Consider the following 16,910-nt stretch of genomic DNA (forward strand, 5'->3'; position numbering starts at 1 on the left):
GAGGCGAGAGGCCGAGGCCGACGGAACTATGCCTCAGCCTCGGAAAAGGGCGAGATCAGACGGCGCCTCGACGTCGGCCGGGACGAGTGGCCCCGAGGCGGGGGCCTCCACAGCCAACCCGAGGCGGGCACGGGTCGTCAGCCACGTGGGCCCATCAGCCCCTCCTTGCCCTGCCCCCATTGCCCAGCGGGGGGAGCCGTCCACGATCCGGCAGCAACGCCCGGGACCTGAGCCGACTCGAGGCCCCGAAGCGAGCGGCTCCGGGACCTCGGGCTCGGGCATGCCGGGCCCTTCCCGAGCTTCCCGGGAGGAGTCAGTCGAGCCGGACTCCCCTATTCCCGAGCGGAGCTCGGCCATTCATAACGCCGAGGTCGCACGCTCCGTGCTTCGGCGTGCGATGCTTCCGGCGGACCGGGCCGAGTTCCGGAACATTCCGCTGGAGGTGGTCGTTGACAGTGCTTACTGCAATACCGCCCGGGTAAGTCCTTTTTTCAATTTCCTTAAAGTTGTTAGTGAATCCGTATGTTTTTAACTCATGATCATTTTGTCTCTTTCTTTACAGCATGTTCACGAGCTCGACACCCTGGTGTTTATCGCCCAGGGATGCCAGGAAGAGGCCCGGCGGGTCAGCCGGCAGTTGGAGCCGGCTAAGAAAAGGATCGCCGAGCTGGAGGCAACAGGTAATATTTATTTGATTATAAAAAATAAGATAAATAGAAGTGATATATTAAATATTTTTACTATATAAATATAAAATACAATAATATATTTCTATTATAATTTAAACTTATTATTAAATAATAATATAATTAATAATTGTAATATAATATATATTATAAATATAGTATATATTATATAATATTTATATAATATATAAATATACCAATTTTTTCTGTTGGATTGAGAGATATTTTTTTCTTATAGATATCCAACCTCAAGGACATAAATGATGATTTAAAAAGTAGAGATGCTTTAGAATTACTTCTTGCTTTTGTTTTCCTTTGATTTAGGGTGGTGATTGGCGAAGATCAACCCGACCCGGTAATGTAGCCCTAGCTTGGTTTGGCTGTTTGTTCCAGCCGTCATATGGGCTCGGTTTGGATGGAGCCATGATTGGTTTGGGTACTAAGATTTCATCTATCTTTTACGTTGTCTTAATCCTTTGACACAAATTCACATGGCTGTGCCTGTAGCAAAGAAAGACATAAAAATGCTCGCAAGACTTATCCCCAAATTAAGGTTGATGTTTGGATTGTCAGCTCGATTTCTTTTGGTTATATATTTTACGCAACTATATCATGGCGTTGGAACAAAGGCATGTCACCTTTTTGCTTTTACGAAAGCCTGAACAACTTAACACGGGCACGGAGGCAATAGTTGAACCCATTTCTATGTCCAAAATAGCCACACTGATAGCCATAAAAGTTACTACCTCTATATGAATGAATCATCCACATTTCCTCAGGAGCTACATCTTTGTTTTCTTATGTCCTGCTCTCCTCTTTCTTACCCTCGGAAACAAATCTCAAAAAAATTTCTAATTCCACAAGCATTAAAATCACTGAATCTCCAGTGAACGTATTTCAGCATGGCTGTCCAAAGTTCAGGTACCTTCCTGCAAAATATTAAGCAACAAAATCACTAAAGCAAAGTATTACAACTAACTGGCGATTAGTCGCAAGAAGAAAAAAATAACGGAATACTAAACAGAATGATAGCCAATAGCTGATGTGCCAAGCTGCCATCAATGCAAGAGCTTCATTAAGAACAAACGCTGTGGAACATATGAAAATTAGGGGGTTTTTTTGTTGTTGTTGAGCCATGTCGGCCATAAGTAGAGTTCTTTTTTGCAATGGTAAGGAGGAAGCCAAATGAAAAACCACAGTTTCAGAAAGCCTGGCTAAACCATCAGCAGGCTGGTTCGCCTCTCCAGATGCATGGGAGGCCATGAAAAATTGTAAAGATGCTGCGTATCCAGCAATGTCCAAAAGGAGGGGATGGTTGTGAGAGACTGTAAAAGACTGCATTGACAACATCCGTTGATACAGTGCAAGCCATTGGATCACCGTGAGGGAGCCTAATTCTAGCCAAATACTCCTATATCCTAGCTGTTGGGTGACTATAAACAGGTTTGTCCAAGCAGCTTGAAGCTCTGCCTGAGGAACTGAAATTGTTTTGAGTTTTGAAAGGACCAGCATATAACATAGTGCAGTAGCGATCTCTAATGATGTATCCCAGCGCTGCTTCCACTTAAGTCCATGAGGCATCGAAATTATGGTACTGATGCCCCTAAGATATTCAATTATCTATGATCTTCCAAAGTTCTCAACTCCCATCGACTCTTAAGAAGAAAGTTGCAGAAACCTAAAATAAATATAACAATTATTTACAAGGAAAGTAGGCCAACTAGTAAAAAATTCAGAAACTGACATGCTGAGCACATGGCACCCATAAACATATTATGATGCCAAACTAACTTTAAAATAATATCAAACATACCCTTCTTAATTGCTGTAACAAGCCAACATCTGAAGAGGTGTCAAATCCAGTATGGTTTTCCAAAATCCAGATTAATCTTCTGCAAACCAATATGTTCAAATTTCTTATTTGGCTCAAGTAAACAGAATATCAAAGTCAGCCACCCCGCTTTCAAACTATGCAAGAAAAACCCTGCATTTTGAATGAGTGATGCAATCCTTTGCTGATTGCCAACAATCTACTCTCATCCACACTCCACTGGGGGGAAAACAAAATAAGCATATCTTACCTCTCCAGCATGGTGGCTTTTCATGTGCCCATCTGAATGCCATACTTCAAATATACGGGAGTTTTTAATGTCATCTTTGAGCAGAGATGTCCTGCAAAGCATTGACATAGAGATGCAATTCACAATCCACTAAAAGAAAGTTAAAATATATAATAATGACGATGTAAAGGGAAAAAAAAAAAAGAAAGGTTAAATCTGCACTCCATGTTATGAATGTTTGCACAACAGAAGGTTCTATGCACGTCACACCTCTCTCCTTAGCAACCAGAGGTTCTGGTTCAATTCTGTTCATCCCCAAAAATACGGACATGGATAATTATAATGCACGTGCTTCCCCCCCTCCCACCCCCCAAAAAAGGTTTTACACACGTCACCACCACTAAAGCACCAATTTTTTTCCTTCTTCTGAAGAATAAATCCACAGATAACTTATCTGAACTAGCTGACTGCTCCCTAGGATATTCTCCCTAATTGCAAAGAGGCTTATCCTCTGGAGAATCATGTCAAAGTCACCACAGCGTAGCATGCTTATGCTACCTATTGCTCATGTCTCTTAAGAGAAGTGCATCATTTTCCTACCACATATTTTTATACCATATGGAAACTTCAGTATGTGCATTTTTTTAAATAAAATGCATAACATTACTCAGAAAACTTTGCTGGAAAATGAAGCAGAATCATGCTGCAAGTTCTCATGAGATTTACTCGGAAGCGTTTATCATCATCCAAGCCTTTTCCCAACAAACGTGGGGTATGCATTTGCTAGGAGGTTTTGTGACATGCAATTTCTAACTTGACAGCAGAAGGTTGATGACAAGACATTGTTAAATGGAGAGAAGTGACAAATTTCAATGCAGAAATCCAGACCAGATTTGGATATCCACAAAGCTAAGCTTCACTACATTCTATTAGAAGGAACACCATCTTTTGAATCAAAAAAGAAAAAAGAAAAAAGAACACCATCTTGATTAAATTGTCAACTGCAACAAATCAACATAAATTAGGTCATGGCCCTGTTCTGGAGCACAACATGCAAGAACTCAAAAAACCAAAATTGAAATAGAAGAGCACCAATCACCCATACCTCATGAGGTGCCATGGCATACAGACCCCAGTCTCACAGAAATATAATTTCACTAGTGGCCAACCAAAAGCACCTCTGTGTCTATATCTGTCTTTCATCTCTGAAAGAAACCCATTCCATGCGCCCCATCATAGGTAGCATAAGCAGAATATTAAGACTTCATAATGACCGAACGACGGAAATTGCTTCAGATATCTCTTAAGGACATCTGAGCCCAGGCTTCATTTAACAAAACCTTAATCTGCAGCGAATCTACACAGCATCTGAGACTTGTTAAGTAATGAGAATACCATCATTTGTACGGCTATTAGATGATTATGACTCCATGAGATCTTATTGAAGGGCTCCATTATACCTTTACGATATGGCAACCACAACACTATTAGTGGTATTAGTGTTCTTGCATCTGCATCGACCTGCATCATTGGAAATTAGAGCAGATTAAATAGTTAAGTAGAATGACTGATTAAAAGCAACATGAGACAATAAATGGTCATTTTATCAATGTTTACTTAGGGAAATAAAATAAGTAGCAGCATCTATAAACGTACTATAAGTACTCAAATACAAAGCTCTCACTCACAAACTGGTCCAATAATATATATACAAAAGGTGAAAGTCAAGTTATGCTCCATACCATACAATGCATTGGAGGATATAGATGCACTTCAGGTGCTCATGATCATGAAACTGTCTGATCTTTTACAATCTTTTGTCCACCAAATCAAAATGAGAAGCCAGTATCTATCCATTTTGGCCTTTTTTTCAGGTAAAAATAGTTTAGCTTTGTATTGAGCACATTTTCCAAATGAAATCAATAGCACTTCATCCAAAACCTATAGTTGGAACCATATCCTAATTCTGGAGGATCACCATACATGTGGCGGCTCTAAAGTGGAATCAGATGGGGCTCCCAGACTTTGAACCAAGGCCTAAAGTTGTGTGGTTGTCCAAATGGCTGATAAAAGAAATGGGCTGAGGTAAACAAGTATTGCATAAGGAAAGCTGACCGAATCCGTCTTAAAGATACCTTCAAGTGCAGAAGACAGTACTATAGGCAGATTAAAGAGAGACGACCAACACAAACCATGAAGAGATAAGCCGAATGGAGGTTAAGAACAAGTTAGGGCATATAAAGTATGATGATCGCTCTGACAGGTGGTACAGGGGTTAGGTCATTCTGACAGACGTGGAGTAGTGGGAGGACAATTGACATCGATTATCAAAATTGCCAAGAGCGGAGGCTAGACGTGGGTAGCATCCATCAAAATGGGCAATTACTATCTCTTAGTATAAATAAGTAGAATTTATACTCTATAGGGACCTCTTTTGACATCCAACATATCGATGAATGTTATTTTATCTTAGTTTTACTTTATCTTGCACTTTGCTTACCAGTAAGACTCTACCTTAGGAATAGTATTAACTTAGATTTCTTCTACCTTAACCTAGGCTACAACCTATCCCGATCCATCTTCCGTGAATGGTGGTATGATGGTGGCAAAAGTCTTTGAAGATCAAGACATCTGGACCAATGCTACTGTCGCATCCTCCGTTCAATTATCCTCTTTCTGGATGCTCTAATGCCGGTGGAATGCCCGCGTACTTATCTTCCCTTTGTCACTGGACTTGTTACCCTTTTCCATCAGCCAACAAGTTCTTTGGCACACTCGGACAGGATAGAAAGGACAAACAAGTTTTTTTGGCATGCCCGGTGGGATAGAAAGGGCAAACGCATATATAATAGGACAAATGCTAATATTATCATAATTATAAAATGTTAGGTGCATTTATTTATTAAATATAAATTCAGACCATAGTGTTGGTTCTATCATTAAGTTATACTTTATATAATGTTGATTTAGTTAATAAAATTGTGCTTCTACTAGGTCACAGTAATAGTAAAGGTAGGATGTCTTTGCTATGCTTGAGAGCTGTTTATGAAAAGAAGACGAATAGATGGATACAATCTCAAACACAAATGTTGCTGATAATTGCTACTGACAAATATACCGTTGTTCCAGGTTATATGTACTAATCAGAGAATGAAAGGAAAAAAAAATAGCCATATAGAACTATTGCCTTGAAGCATTCAACATCTACTAATGATATTTAATTACTAAGTTTCATCATATAGAACTAAAAATTTACATATATTTGTCATATTTGCCGCATAGGATAGCAAAAATATGTAACAAATTGAAGTTGGAAGTCTGACTAGACAGTAAAAAAGTTACAGACATGAATTATATTTGAAAAATTGGTCACCGGAGAGCATTTATCGAACAAAACATTGATACATGTTGGAAATCATATGGAATATATGAAAAAAGAAATGGCAATTATATTGTACTGATATCCAAAACAAAAGGCAGATGGAATTCAGCTGATGAAAACTTTGCATGAAGAAAACATGAAAGATTTAAGTAGAAGAAAGGAAATACCCGCCATAAGCATGCTTCTTCAAAGCAAACTTATGATCAGTACAAAGGCTGCAAATGCTAGCCATGTGTCATCCTATTCCTAGCATTTTTTCCAGAATAAAAGAGACTTTTGCTATCTCTCCATTTTGACAAGAGCCAATCCTGCAAAAAGCCTTGATTAAAAAATTGAATATCCGGACATCAAGAACCAGTCCTTGTTTTGACATTTCTTCAAACACCCTTAGCAATTCCCCAATTTTTGCCCCCCTAACCAACCAATAAGTTAGATGTGCAACTGGCTCTGATGGGAACCCATCTTCAAGGGATCTAACGAAATCAACTGCCTCCAAAAACTTCCCATTCCTACAAAGACAATCAACTAACGTATTATAGGTGACTGTATCTGGGGCATTCTTCTCCACGTCTAGGTTTGAGAACAGAAGGCAAAGTTCATTTATTCTTTCCGCCATATAAAACTCATGAATTAATATGTTACATGTCACGATATCAGCAACAAACCCTTTGCTTCTAAAGATACATATTGCCTTCTGAAACTTCCCACCTTTGCAAAGGCTATAAATCAAAATATTAAAAGTCTGTGTATCAGGTCTTATTCCCTTCTTCAACATATCAGTGAAGAGCTTCAAAACACCTAACCATTTCTCATTCTCACAAAGCCTGCTCATCACAATGTTGTAGCTGACAACATCAACCTCCAATCCCAATTCTGAGCTCCTTTCCAATGTATACTTACCATCCCAAACCTTTGAAGAATCTTGACAGAAGCTATCAAGAAGAATATTCAAAGTCACAGTGGTGGGGCATAATCCCTTCCCAAGCATAATATCTAACTGCTCGAAAGCTTTGTCAGCCTTTCTTACCTTGCAGAGCCCATTCATATAAGTGTTATAAGTAACAGCATTGGGTTTCCAGCCCTTTGACACACTATCTTTCAAAAGACTCTCGACCTCATCAAATTTTCCAATCTTGCAAAGCCCATCAATCAGTATATTGTAAGTCACAGCGTCTGCAGAGCACCCAATATTCTGCATTGACTCTATTAATCTCTTGGCAGCACCAATCTTTCCTTCTGAGCAGTAAGCCTGAAGGATGGGAGAATAGCAATGAGCATTCGGAGTGCATTTCCTCTCGAGCATTTGATCCAACACCCCCCATGCCTCAGTGACCCTCCCGGCCCGGCTAAGCCCCGTGATCAGCGTCGAATAGGTAACGACATCCGGATCACAGCCGCGCCTTGCCATCCATCTGATGACTTCATAGGCCGAATTGAACCTTTTGAGGTAGCAAGAATAGAGCTTTACCATAATAGTATAAGCGGCAGCGTCCGGTTCCACTCCTGAATCAATCATTTCCCCAAACACCTCTTCTGCCTTTGCTGGCCGATTCGCTGCCACCAAGGCATTGATCACTGTAGTATAGCACCTAACGTTAGGCTTAGCGCTGGACTGTTTCATCTCATGGTAGAGCCTGAGGACTTCACTGATATTGCCGGCCCGGCTGAAGACCTTCATCAAGGTGTTATAATGGAACGGATCGGATTCCAGGGGCTTGGCGCCGGATTCAGGAGCTGGATTGGGTTTGGTTTTGGGGAATTTCCCCGCAACCTCGGAGAATCGGTGGAGGAGCTCGTCGCCGGAGGTATCTTTGTGGGATTCCGGCAACGGGAGCCCCTCGTCAGCGAAGGCGGCGCTGGATGCCATACCGTGGCAGCGGAGGGATCGGCGCCGGCTGCTCGTCTCGTGGTGCATCGCATCGATCAAAAAGTCTAGGGTGCGGATGGCGGTGCGGATGGCGAACGGCAGTGGCGACGGGATCCATGCCGTCATAGGTGAGGTCGACGGCGGCGGAGGAAGACGGTTAGGGTTTTGGAAGGAAGGAACCCTAGGGAACGGAGATAGATGGCAGCAGCGGCCGCCGCCAGTAGCGAGTCCCAGGAGGAGGAGAGCGGAAGAACTGCATTTGAAAACCCGAGGCGATGACGACTTCGTTCTCCACCACCCTGCAACTAAGGTAAGAGATGTCCATGTTTGCACGTGCGGGTTGCACGAACCCGGACTTGTTTCCGATGGGCAGGGCTAGGTTGGGTTAGGTGGTTGGGGTTTGATTCGAGTTGAGGGTTTACGAATTTGGGTTTGGGGCAAGTTTTTAATCTTGAATTTGTCGAAGATAATCTATTTTTAAATTTGAATACATTTTTACACAATGCTTGTAGGCTCACTTTGGTCACTGATTTATGATGGACACACGCGTCTAGGTGCATATTTTTATCATAGTTTCAATTAGAATTAAACTAAATATGATGTACATTCTATGCTTATTAGAGCTTATGGACCCTCTTGATATGATTTTTTTTTTCTTTTCTAATTGGAGGGGAGGGGAGCGGTTGGGGTTGATGCCATCCCTGATTTTTAGAACTATTATTGGCCATGGTGCAAGACCCCTTGCTTTGCATCCAATTGCAACAATGTTGGGCCTCCGAGAAGGAGAAAAGAGGGTAGTAGGCCGTTAGAATGCAGGCCCTGGGCTGCTCATCCTTCTCTCAGTTCGGCCTCACGAAATCGAAATCAGGATACGGGAATTGGGATTCCACAAAGCCCGGCCTCACACAATTCGACGGTTACTTGGGATCATTTGGTTTGGCGATAAGAATGATCCTCTTTTCATACTTCACATTTAAAATCTCACATAGTACGGAATTTTGACTTATCTAGAAGATTATTAGGAAAAATTGAAAAGAAAAATATCAGTATTTGCGTTGAGATGTTAGGATTCAATAGAACTGTTAAGATTAGAAGAGAAAAATCTCACGCTCTACAGAGCTCTACAGAATTTTCACTTATCCAGGAGATCAATAGGAGTAGTTGTAGAGGGAGTAGAGTATTTTGGTACTGCAAAAGATTACGATTTTGAAAAAACAAAATATTAGTATTCTTATTTAGGTTTGTTAGGATGTTAGCATTAATTAGAAACTGTTAGGATTAGAATAACTGAGAGTCCCTAACTCCCAGAAAATGGAGTAGGAAGGAAGGAAGCACCACAATACCACGTAGAAGCTCCCCTATAAATCCAAACTCATTCTTCTCCCCCCCCCCCCCCCCCCCCACAAACTATTCATTCTGTTCTCCATCATACAAACAACTCGAGAATGGCTATCTTCTCCTTCTCCTCAATCTTTCTCTTTACCTTCCTCCTCTCCTCCTCGACCCTTGTTGAGTCTAGAAAACTGCTACACTGCGAGGAATCATCTCAACAGTTGGCCGACATCGTCGACCGGCTCCCCGGGCAGCCTGCGGTGAACTTCCGGCAGTATGCAGGGTATGTGACCGTCAATGAGACCCATGGAAGGGCACTCTTCTATTGGTTCTTCGAGGCCGCTGAGGACGTCGACAAGAAACCTGTGCTTCTTTGGCTCAATGGAGGTATCATGGAAATACATGCCAGCCTTTTGTTCTATCTTAACTTGTTTCTGTTGTCATTTCTACAACCAACTTTTTTTTTTTTTGTTTCTTCTTCACCTTCTGGTGTTTCTTCTGATCTAAAGAGTTGGATTTCATTCTTTAGATAAAGTTTTAGATGATGATACTATTGGAGAAGAATCTCTGTAATATCCCTTCCATACTGCACCCATATTTCAACTTTTTGTACAAGTTATCATTGGTTCAGATTCATCATATAAAGTTAACATTGACCTTCTCTTCCACTCATGATATTTTAGTGGTTCTTCTAGCCCTCAAGACGTAGCTTTTTGTTTCTCTTGTTTCTTCTGCCAGTTGGAATTTTGACCAGCACTTAATTTATAACTTACTCAAGCACTGTGAAGTTGACTACGTATTGTCTAATGTATAACCATGTGAAGAAGATAACGGATCTTCCTTAAAATCTCTCAAAATAGGAAGACAGAGAACTCCCTCGCCAGCCTCATGATATCAACTCATGGTTCGCCTTCTTTCATTCTGTCAACAGCTTCTTATTCCACTGCCCATCTGATATTCTTTTGGGGATTTGCACTATTTTGGCTGCAGTCTACGCAAAGTTTCTGCTTTGACCTTTGACTTCTTAACTTCTGTATTATTTAACCACAAATTTAGTATACGGATAGATTCCCTATAAAGTATAAACTACTATGTTTCTTTATGCAACTGGGGAATGATCCTAATACCCTCTATGTAAGGTTCAGTACTGAATAGAATGTAAGAATTTAGTTGATTTCCTTGTTATATATTATTATCTATGCTAAATAGTGGCCAAGCCTATTTCATGGACTTCAAGTATGTTAGTTTCAGGTTTATTGGTGTCCTTAACATATCCCAAACAAAACTTAATTTGGAATACTTTGAAAAATTATCATCTCTATTCAGTGAAAAAATAACAACGACGTTCGAAACCAAAAGAAACAATCAATTCAACATCTTGATGCTCGTATATTGGTGTTTAACAGATCTACTTACAGGCCACTATCTTTTGTAAAGAAAATTTATTATTTTTTTGTGTTTTTCTTTCTTACAAATTCTTTATAAATAGTTTCTGTAAACTCTCCTTTTCTAATAAAGACAAAGTGGCTTTGCCTTCCTCTTCATAAATAAAAAAAAAGATGCTGGTATATTGGCCAATTAGTTGTCAATAGTAGCTTGACTTCTTTCCTCTTTTAATTTTATGTGATTACAATAACCAAAGAAGACTAAGCAATAGAGTATGGATAGGGCCGTTCTATTGATTTCTCGTTGATCGAGCTGTGTCAACTTCTTGGTGTATGTTACTGTTCTCATTTATTATGATTGCATCACAGCTATCTCCTGCATCATAATATGTAATTTCCTTTTCTTTTTTTTCTTAAAAAGAAAGGAGAAAGGAAGCTTCCAACCAAGGTGTTAGGGACCTACCAATTTATTTGTTCCCCCTAAATTATAGCCTCTTCGTACTCGGGTTTCAATGTGTATCTGAAGTTGATCTCAATTAGTTGTCATTAATACTTGTTTTTATTTTTTTAATTTCAGGACCTGGCTGTTCTTCCATTGGATATGGAGAGGCAGAGGAGCTTGGCCCTTTCTTGATGCAGAAGGGCGTGCCAGAGCTCAGATTTAATGGAGAGTCCTGGAACAAAGGCAAGATCACCCTCACTCGCTACAGAAAATTCTAAGATGTCTTAACATCTCTCTGTAGACACACATGTACATACATACATACATAGCATGTACATAAATGTCTATATTTACGTGTGAAATTTGTTAAAAATATATGTTAATAGGGCAGATAATTTTACTGAAATAACAACAATATAATATGATAAGAAATTGCTTCAAATTCATTTGTCCTAGTAATGATCTAATGTTTACACCCATTGTTTGCATTATGCTTTCATGACTTCTTTGGATTTTTATGGTTGATTTTTTTTATAAAAAAAAAAACAATCAATCTTAGAGAAACGAGTGAGCGAGCCTAACCCAATTCATCGAGTTAATCAATCAACTTAGTAAGCATGCAGTACTTGATAACCATATCCTGCAATTCAATTTTCAGAGGCTAATTTGCTTTTCCTGGAGTCACCTGTTGGCGTGGGATATTCTTACACAAACACAAGCTCTGACTTGAATATGCTTGGTGATGAAATCACTGGTAAGTCTATTAACTAAAAAAGTTTATACCTCTAATCTTCTTGTACATAATTGTTTTATCATTTCACTAACCTTTTTTCTGTTGTTATTTTTCAAAGCAAACGATTCATATACATTTCTTGTCAATTGGTTCAAGAGGTTTCCACAGTTCAAAACCCATGACTTCTACATTGCTGGAGAGAGCTATGCAGGTAGATAATAACATCACTGTTATTATCTCTGATATCATGATTGAGTGATTACATAGTAAATATTTTCTAGATTTGGACCATTCTTTAAACTGTCGCCTTTCATTAGGGCATTATGTTCCACAACTTGCGGAGAAGATCTTTGATGCAAACAAGAATGGTGATAAGGATAATTACATCAATTTCAAAGGTTTCATGGTAATTGAGACTCCATGAAGCACAAAGTATATTTTAGCATGCAACTTTCATGAAGAATAATTTCCATTCAGAAAAATTGACCTTTAATTGAGCCTTTGTTGCAGATTGGTAATGCATTGTTGGATGATGATACGGATCAGACGGGAATGATAGACTATGCCTGGGGTCATGCTGTCATCTCTGATCAACTGTACCATAAAATCAAGAAGGGCTGTAATTTTAGTGATCCAGGAGAAACCAAGACTTGTAATGGTCTAATGGAAGAATTCTATGCAGCTTATGATATCATTGACATGTACAGCTTATATACCCCTACATGTGCTGAAGATAACAATTCCACCTCTTCTCATCAGCAAGGAAAGATCAGGGGCAGCAAGTTCAGGTTCTCCAAATATGTAAGCCTCTTACTTGAGTAATGCTAAAAAGGCTTAAACCTGGTATCAAAGAAAGGGTCGGGGGTGTATCTTTCGCGCGAAAGAAGAATTCACTTTTCTTCGTACAAATCCACCATTGGATCGTCCGCTATTCGCTTTGAGATCTGTATAGGTGGATGACTGACAAAGTTTTGAATACTTTGAGTTCTGTGCAGTTGGAGGTGATTTGTACGAAGGAAGGTGAATCCTACTTTAGTATAAAAGATACAACCCGATCTCCAAAGAAAAGCCACAAGGTTATAGAGAAATTATTGCCTACACTGTGTGCACAAGCATGACCGTGCGCGAAAATTGGCGACTAGTTAATGTGGTAGTGCACTGAGATGCATGCTTAATGAATGGGGCCTATAGGAACAAGTAGCTGCTTGTAGGCAGTAATGCCTAACAGAGCAGGTCTGTGGGGTAAATCACCAATCTCCTCATGACACATGGCTCCCAAACCTTTTCTCGGTGTCAGGTTTAGGCCCCAAAGCATTTTCCATTTCTTTTTCCTTTCATATTATCTTTATCGTAGCTTATAAAATTTCAAAATTGAATTTTGATTATGGATTGGATGTTTTTTTCTGGTCTTAAGTAAGTTTTGAGATGGATCATGGTTCATTCGATTGTGATGGTTTCCCTTGTTTTTTCTTTTATTCTTTTGTTTTATTTCTTTTCCTGTCAAACATTCTCATTTCATTTCACATAGACACTATCAAAAATTGATCATGGTCCATGATCAACACCAATCACAGTTTTGTAAACAAGCATGCTCAAACTACAGAGAAGTTTCTATGTAGTTGTTTCCTACTCTGTTTAAGGTAACTTAAAAGACTCCCTTATTTTCTTGAAGTAGAAAGAAAATATACAAAGTTAATGGTGTGAATTTGGTGACAAACATCAACCCGCAAGCCCAAAAGAGTTCTCAATCCTATATTTTGGAGTGATTAAAAATTTATATTTGGTTTAAGATAAAATAATCAAGAGCTGCAGGTAGATAATACTCAGGTCTCATTGTAACCAAAACTGAATTCGCCTTCTTTTTTTCTTTTTTCCTAATAATTTACAGAAACTGTGGCATGGGAGGTTGGCTGGCTATGATCCCTGTGTCTCTGACTACTCCGAAGTATACTTCAACCGACCAGATGTCCAAAAAGCTCTGCACGCCAATGTCACAAAGATTGGATACAACTGGACTCATTGCAGGTACCAATATCTGAGTAACTAAGAGGAAAAATTTGCCTTAAAATATTTATGCTAGTAGCAAGTATTACTTCCAATATATCTCATTCAAGCCACAGGTCCTTCCCTCCCAAAAACGCTAAAAGACTTTGCAGCCAAAACCAATCTCTGCACACAATTCTACAAATCCTCTTTGGTTATGACTAATGACTACAAATTTTGTGATGCCAGCGATGTGATCCTTGAATGGAATGACTCCCCAGCTTCCATGCTCCCAACCCTTCGGAAACTCATTAATGGAGGAATTAGAGTTTGGGTATACAGGTGAAAATCTTTCAGAAATAAATGCTTAATAAAACTTCTCTGTTGCAAGCACCTATGGCTTGCAGAAGTTTGGTTAAGATCTTTTGATTATTATATATTTATATGTTTATCTAATCTTTGTATGAACTCGTAGCGGCGACACTGATGGAAGAATTCCTGTCACCTCAACGAGATACTCATTGAACAAGCTTGGCCTCAACACCACTCAAGAATGGACACCATGGTACACGAGCCAACAGGTATGCTTCTTCTTTTTTTAATCCATCAGCTTTATCGATCTTTGCCTTCTCTGCTACATTCTATTTGGCATTCTATTAGGTTGGTGGCTGGAGAAGTGTTTACGACGGACTGACGTTTGTCACGGTCCGTGGCGCCGGGCATCAAGTTCCAACGTTTGCACCGAAGCAAGCACGACAACTTGTCGAGCATTTCTTGGCAAACAAACAGCTGCCTTCTTCTCCATTTTAGCTTCCCTTCTAGTGTTCTCATGAGGTCTTCTTATTTGGTATTTGTTTTGATCTCTCGACCTATAAGTTCTAATTTAGTCCCTTGGTGATCTGATACAGGAATCCCTAGTTGCCCAATAAAATTTTAGAGAAATATGCTGTGCTCGTTACTTAATTCCATTTATTTTGTCGAGCTATATTAGTGACAATGAGGTGCAGCTTTGAATCTTCTAGTTTTAATTGCTTGCGGTGATGTTGTTGTTGCAGTGTTAGGAGTTTGATGAAATGCCGTGCAGGTTCGGATAAAGTTCATAGTGGTTAAACTTGGAAAGGATTAACACATATAATATATTCTTCTTGTTTAAAGCAAACCTTATTGTGCTGCCCCGTGATTAATGATATAAACTTGGTAAAAGTAGAATCATGACTTCACGAGGAACGTGGAGCAAAATAAAATCTTCGTACCTTTTCACATGACAAAGACCCATCTTTTTTAGAAACAAATACCGCATATTATTTGCATCCAAATAATACCACTCCCTTGAATTCATGTGTCTTCTATGCAAGCTTTAGTCTTCTGCACCCTATTGTACTGTGCCATACTGAATAGTTTTTATGATCCAAAATTTTTGGTGGCATGATGACCCTGAAATAAAAAAAATTGCCCAACCAAAAAAAAAAAGCAAAAAAAAAAAAAGATTTCTGCATGAATATCCTTCTAAATATCGAATTTTGCATAAATACCTCCTAAAACTATTATTTGCATGTATACCCTCGTAAAACACTTATTTTACTATTTTATCTTTTTTTATCCTTATTTTTGAGTATGTACCTACACCATCTAACGACGTTAAAAAATTAATAGTTTCAAATTAAAATGATTAAAATATTCTTAATGAGTAGATGTGTATAAAGAAATATTTCTAAGGCAATTGATTGTGATGGAGGACAAAAAAAAAGTAATTTCAAAATTTTATTTTATTTTTAATTAAAATTACTATGGTTTTATTAACGATATTAGAAGAATTTTTATATTAGTAGTATTTGTATAAAAATAGTATTTTATGAGGTTACATAAATAAATATAAATTTTAAGAGGGTATTCATGCAAATTTAAATTTATAGAAGGATATTCATGCAAAAAATCCAAAAAAAAACTGCCCTTTTAACAACAATTATACTCAATTACTTTTGTTATGCATACCCAAACTAACTAGGAACAAATTCTAGACATTTTCTATATTTAATACATGAACTCGACCAGAAATCCCAGGAGACACGCATTTGCCCAACCAACACCTACTACGTGGGCTCACGCTAACGGACCATTGTAAACCGCCCACGCGCTAAAACTATTTTCTTATACAAGACTGAAACAAATTCTCTCCTATACTTGCCTATAAATACTTCTTCTTTGCGATATCCCACCCACCAGGGTCATCACCAAGCTTGAGTTCTCCAAGAAGTCCTCTGCAAGCTTCCCTTCTTGTCAAGAAATGGCGAGAGCTGATTTCTTCCGATTTGCGATGGAGGTCGCGCCACCGCAGCTGGTCTCAGTTAGGAGGCTGAGGGCATCGAGGATCCTCGAGACGATCCCGAAGAGGATTTGGATCCCATCTAAGCATTTCCATTTAGGGAATGACGTTGGAGAAATGTGAATTTTGATGGAGATTCCTTCTCTTTTCGTCTATGTACAGATTTTTTCCCTCTCCTTGCCTTTGTGTATCTGTAATCTTAAATTATTCATCAATTATAAAGCAAAGGTAGTTTATCCAATAAAAAGAAAACGCACATTGTGAGTTGGATTTCTTAAGTGGCATGGGCGCTCATTGCTGAGTAGATTGAGGGCCCAAGGTGGAGCTTTTACTTAGGATTTATTTGATTTCGAAATATTTTTTCTAAAAAACTAATACCTAAAGGTATAGGTATACGACGGAAAATAGTGCACATCTCAGAATGACTTAGGTTTGATTAAGCATATGTTTTCCTAAAAAAGTTGTGCACTCTTAATAAAGAAAAGAAAATCTAAAATGCGAGAATCTTATTTTTATGACAAAACTACTTTTCCATCGCTTCTTTAAAAATTCTAACCAAATATAAATATTTTTTATTTTATTGTTGACCATACTTTTGTTCCTCTTTTTTTTGCAAACGAAAAGTCTTAAGTTAGAAAACTTTATCGCACGCACAATACATATCTTGCACGGACTTTAGTTGTTCCCCGAGTATGCTGGTGTTGAGCATAAGATTAG

The 16,910-nt window shown here is 39.0% G+C and overlaps 2 protein-coding genes across 4 annotated transcripts; one reads left to right on the forward strand and one right to left on the reverse strand.

Annotated features, from left to right (window-relative positions):
- Nucleotides 1–1,367: 1,367 nt before the first annotated feature.
- On the reverse strand, nucleotides 1,368–8,320 carry LOC103716784 (pentatricopeptide repeat-containing protein At1g12620-like). Of its 3 annotated transcripts, none has more exons than XM_008804947.4 (6): nucleotides 6,296–8,320; nucleotides 4,207–4,267; nucleotides 3,852–4,103; nucleotides 2,768–2,858; nucleotides 2,500–2,578; nucleotides 1,368–1,615 (listed from the first exon to the last, which is right to left on the reverse strand). In XM_008804947.4, exon 1 carries the CDS (start codon nucleotides 8,119–8,121, stop codon nucleotides 6,364–6,366), a length of 1,758 nt encoding a protein of 585 aa, XP_008803169.1. In that variant the 5' UTR covers nucleotides 8,122–8,320; the 3' UTR covers nucleotides 1,368–1,615; nucleotides 2,500–2,578; nucleotides 2,768–2,858; nucleotides 3,852–4,103; nucleotides 4,207–4,267; nucleotides 6,296–6,363. The 3 variants fall into 3 exon arrangements, with proteins under 3 accessions (XP_008803169.1, XP_026664369.1, XP_008803177.1); XM_026808568.2 differs by having other exon boundaries at nucleotides 3,852–4,114; XM_008804955.4 differs by lacking the exon at nucleotides 1,368–1,615 and adding an exon at nucleotides 1,622–2,364.
- A 1,087-nt stretch (nucleotides 8,321–9,407) lies between these two features.
- LOC103716803 (serine carboxypeptidase-like 34) lies at nucleotides 9,408–14,891 on the forward strand. The gene is made up of 10 exons (XM_039115111.1): nucleotides 9,408–9,714; nucleotides 11,290–11,397; nucleotides 11,813–11,908; nucleotides 12,006–12,098; nucleotides 12,205–12,293; nucleotides 12,398–12,688; nucleotides 13,776–13,912; nucleotides 14,120–14,212; nucleotides 14,346–14,451; nucleotides 14,531–14,891. The coding sequence occupies exons 1-10, from the start codon at nucleotides 9,441–9,443 to the stop codon at nucleotides 14,678–14,680; spliced, it is 1,437 nt and encodes a 478-aa protein (XP_038971039.1). The 5' UTR covers nucleotides 9,408–9,440; the 3' UTR covers nucleotides 14,681–14,891.
- Nucleotides 14,892–16,910: the final 2,019 nt, after the last annotated feature.

This window comes from Phoenix dactylifera, chromosome 17 (genome assembly GCF_009389715.1).
Source record: "Phoenix dactylifera cultivar Barhee BC4 chromosome 17, palm_55x_up_171113_PBpolish2nd_filt_p, whole genome shotgun sequence".
In the NCBI taxonomy this organism is placed as follows: Eukaryota; Viridiplantae; Streptophyta; class Magnoliopsida; order Arecales; family Arecaceae; genus Phoenix; species Phoenix dactylifera.

Coding starts and splice junctions, on each gene's coding strand:
- LOC103716784 (XM_008804947.4), bottom strand. CDS start 8,121: ATGACGGCATGGATCCCGTCGCCACTGCCGTTCGCCATCCGCACCGCC.
- LOC103716803 (XM_039115111.1), top strand. CDS start 9,441: ATGGCTATCTTCTCCTTCTCCTCAATCTTTCTCTTTACCTTCCTCCTC. Junction 12,294..12,397: donor TCAATTTCAAAGGTTTCATG/GTAATTGAGACT, acceptor CCTTTGTTGCAG/ATTGGTAATGCATTGTTGGA. Junction 12,689..13,775: donor AGTTCAGGTTCTCCAAATAT/GTAAGCCTCTTA, acceptor AATAATTTACAG/AAACTGTGGCATGGGAGGTT.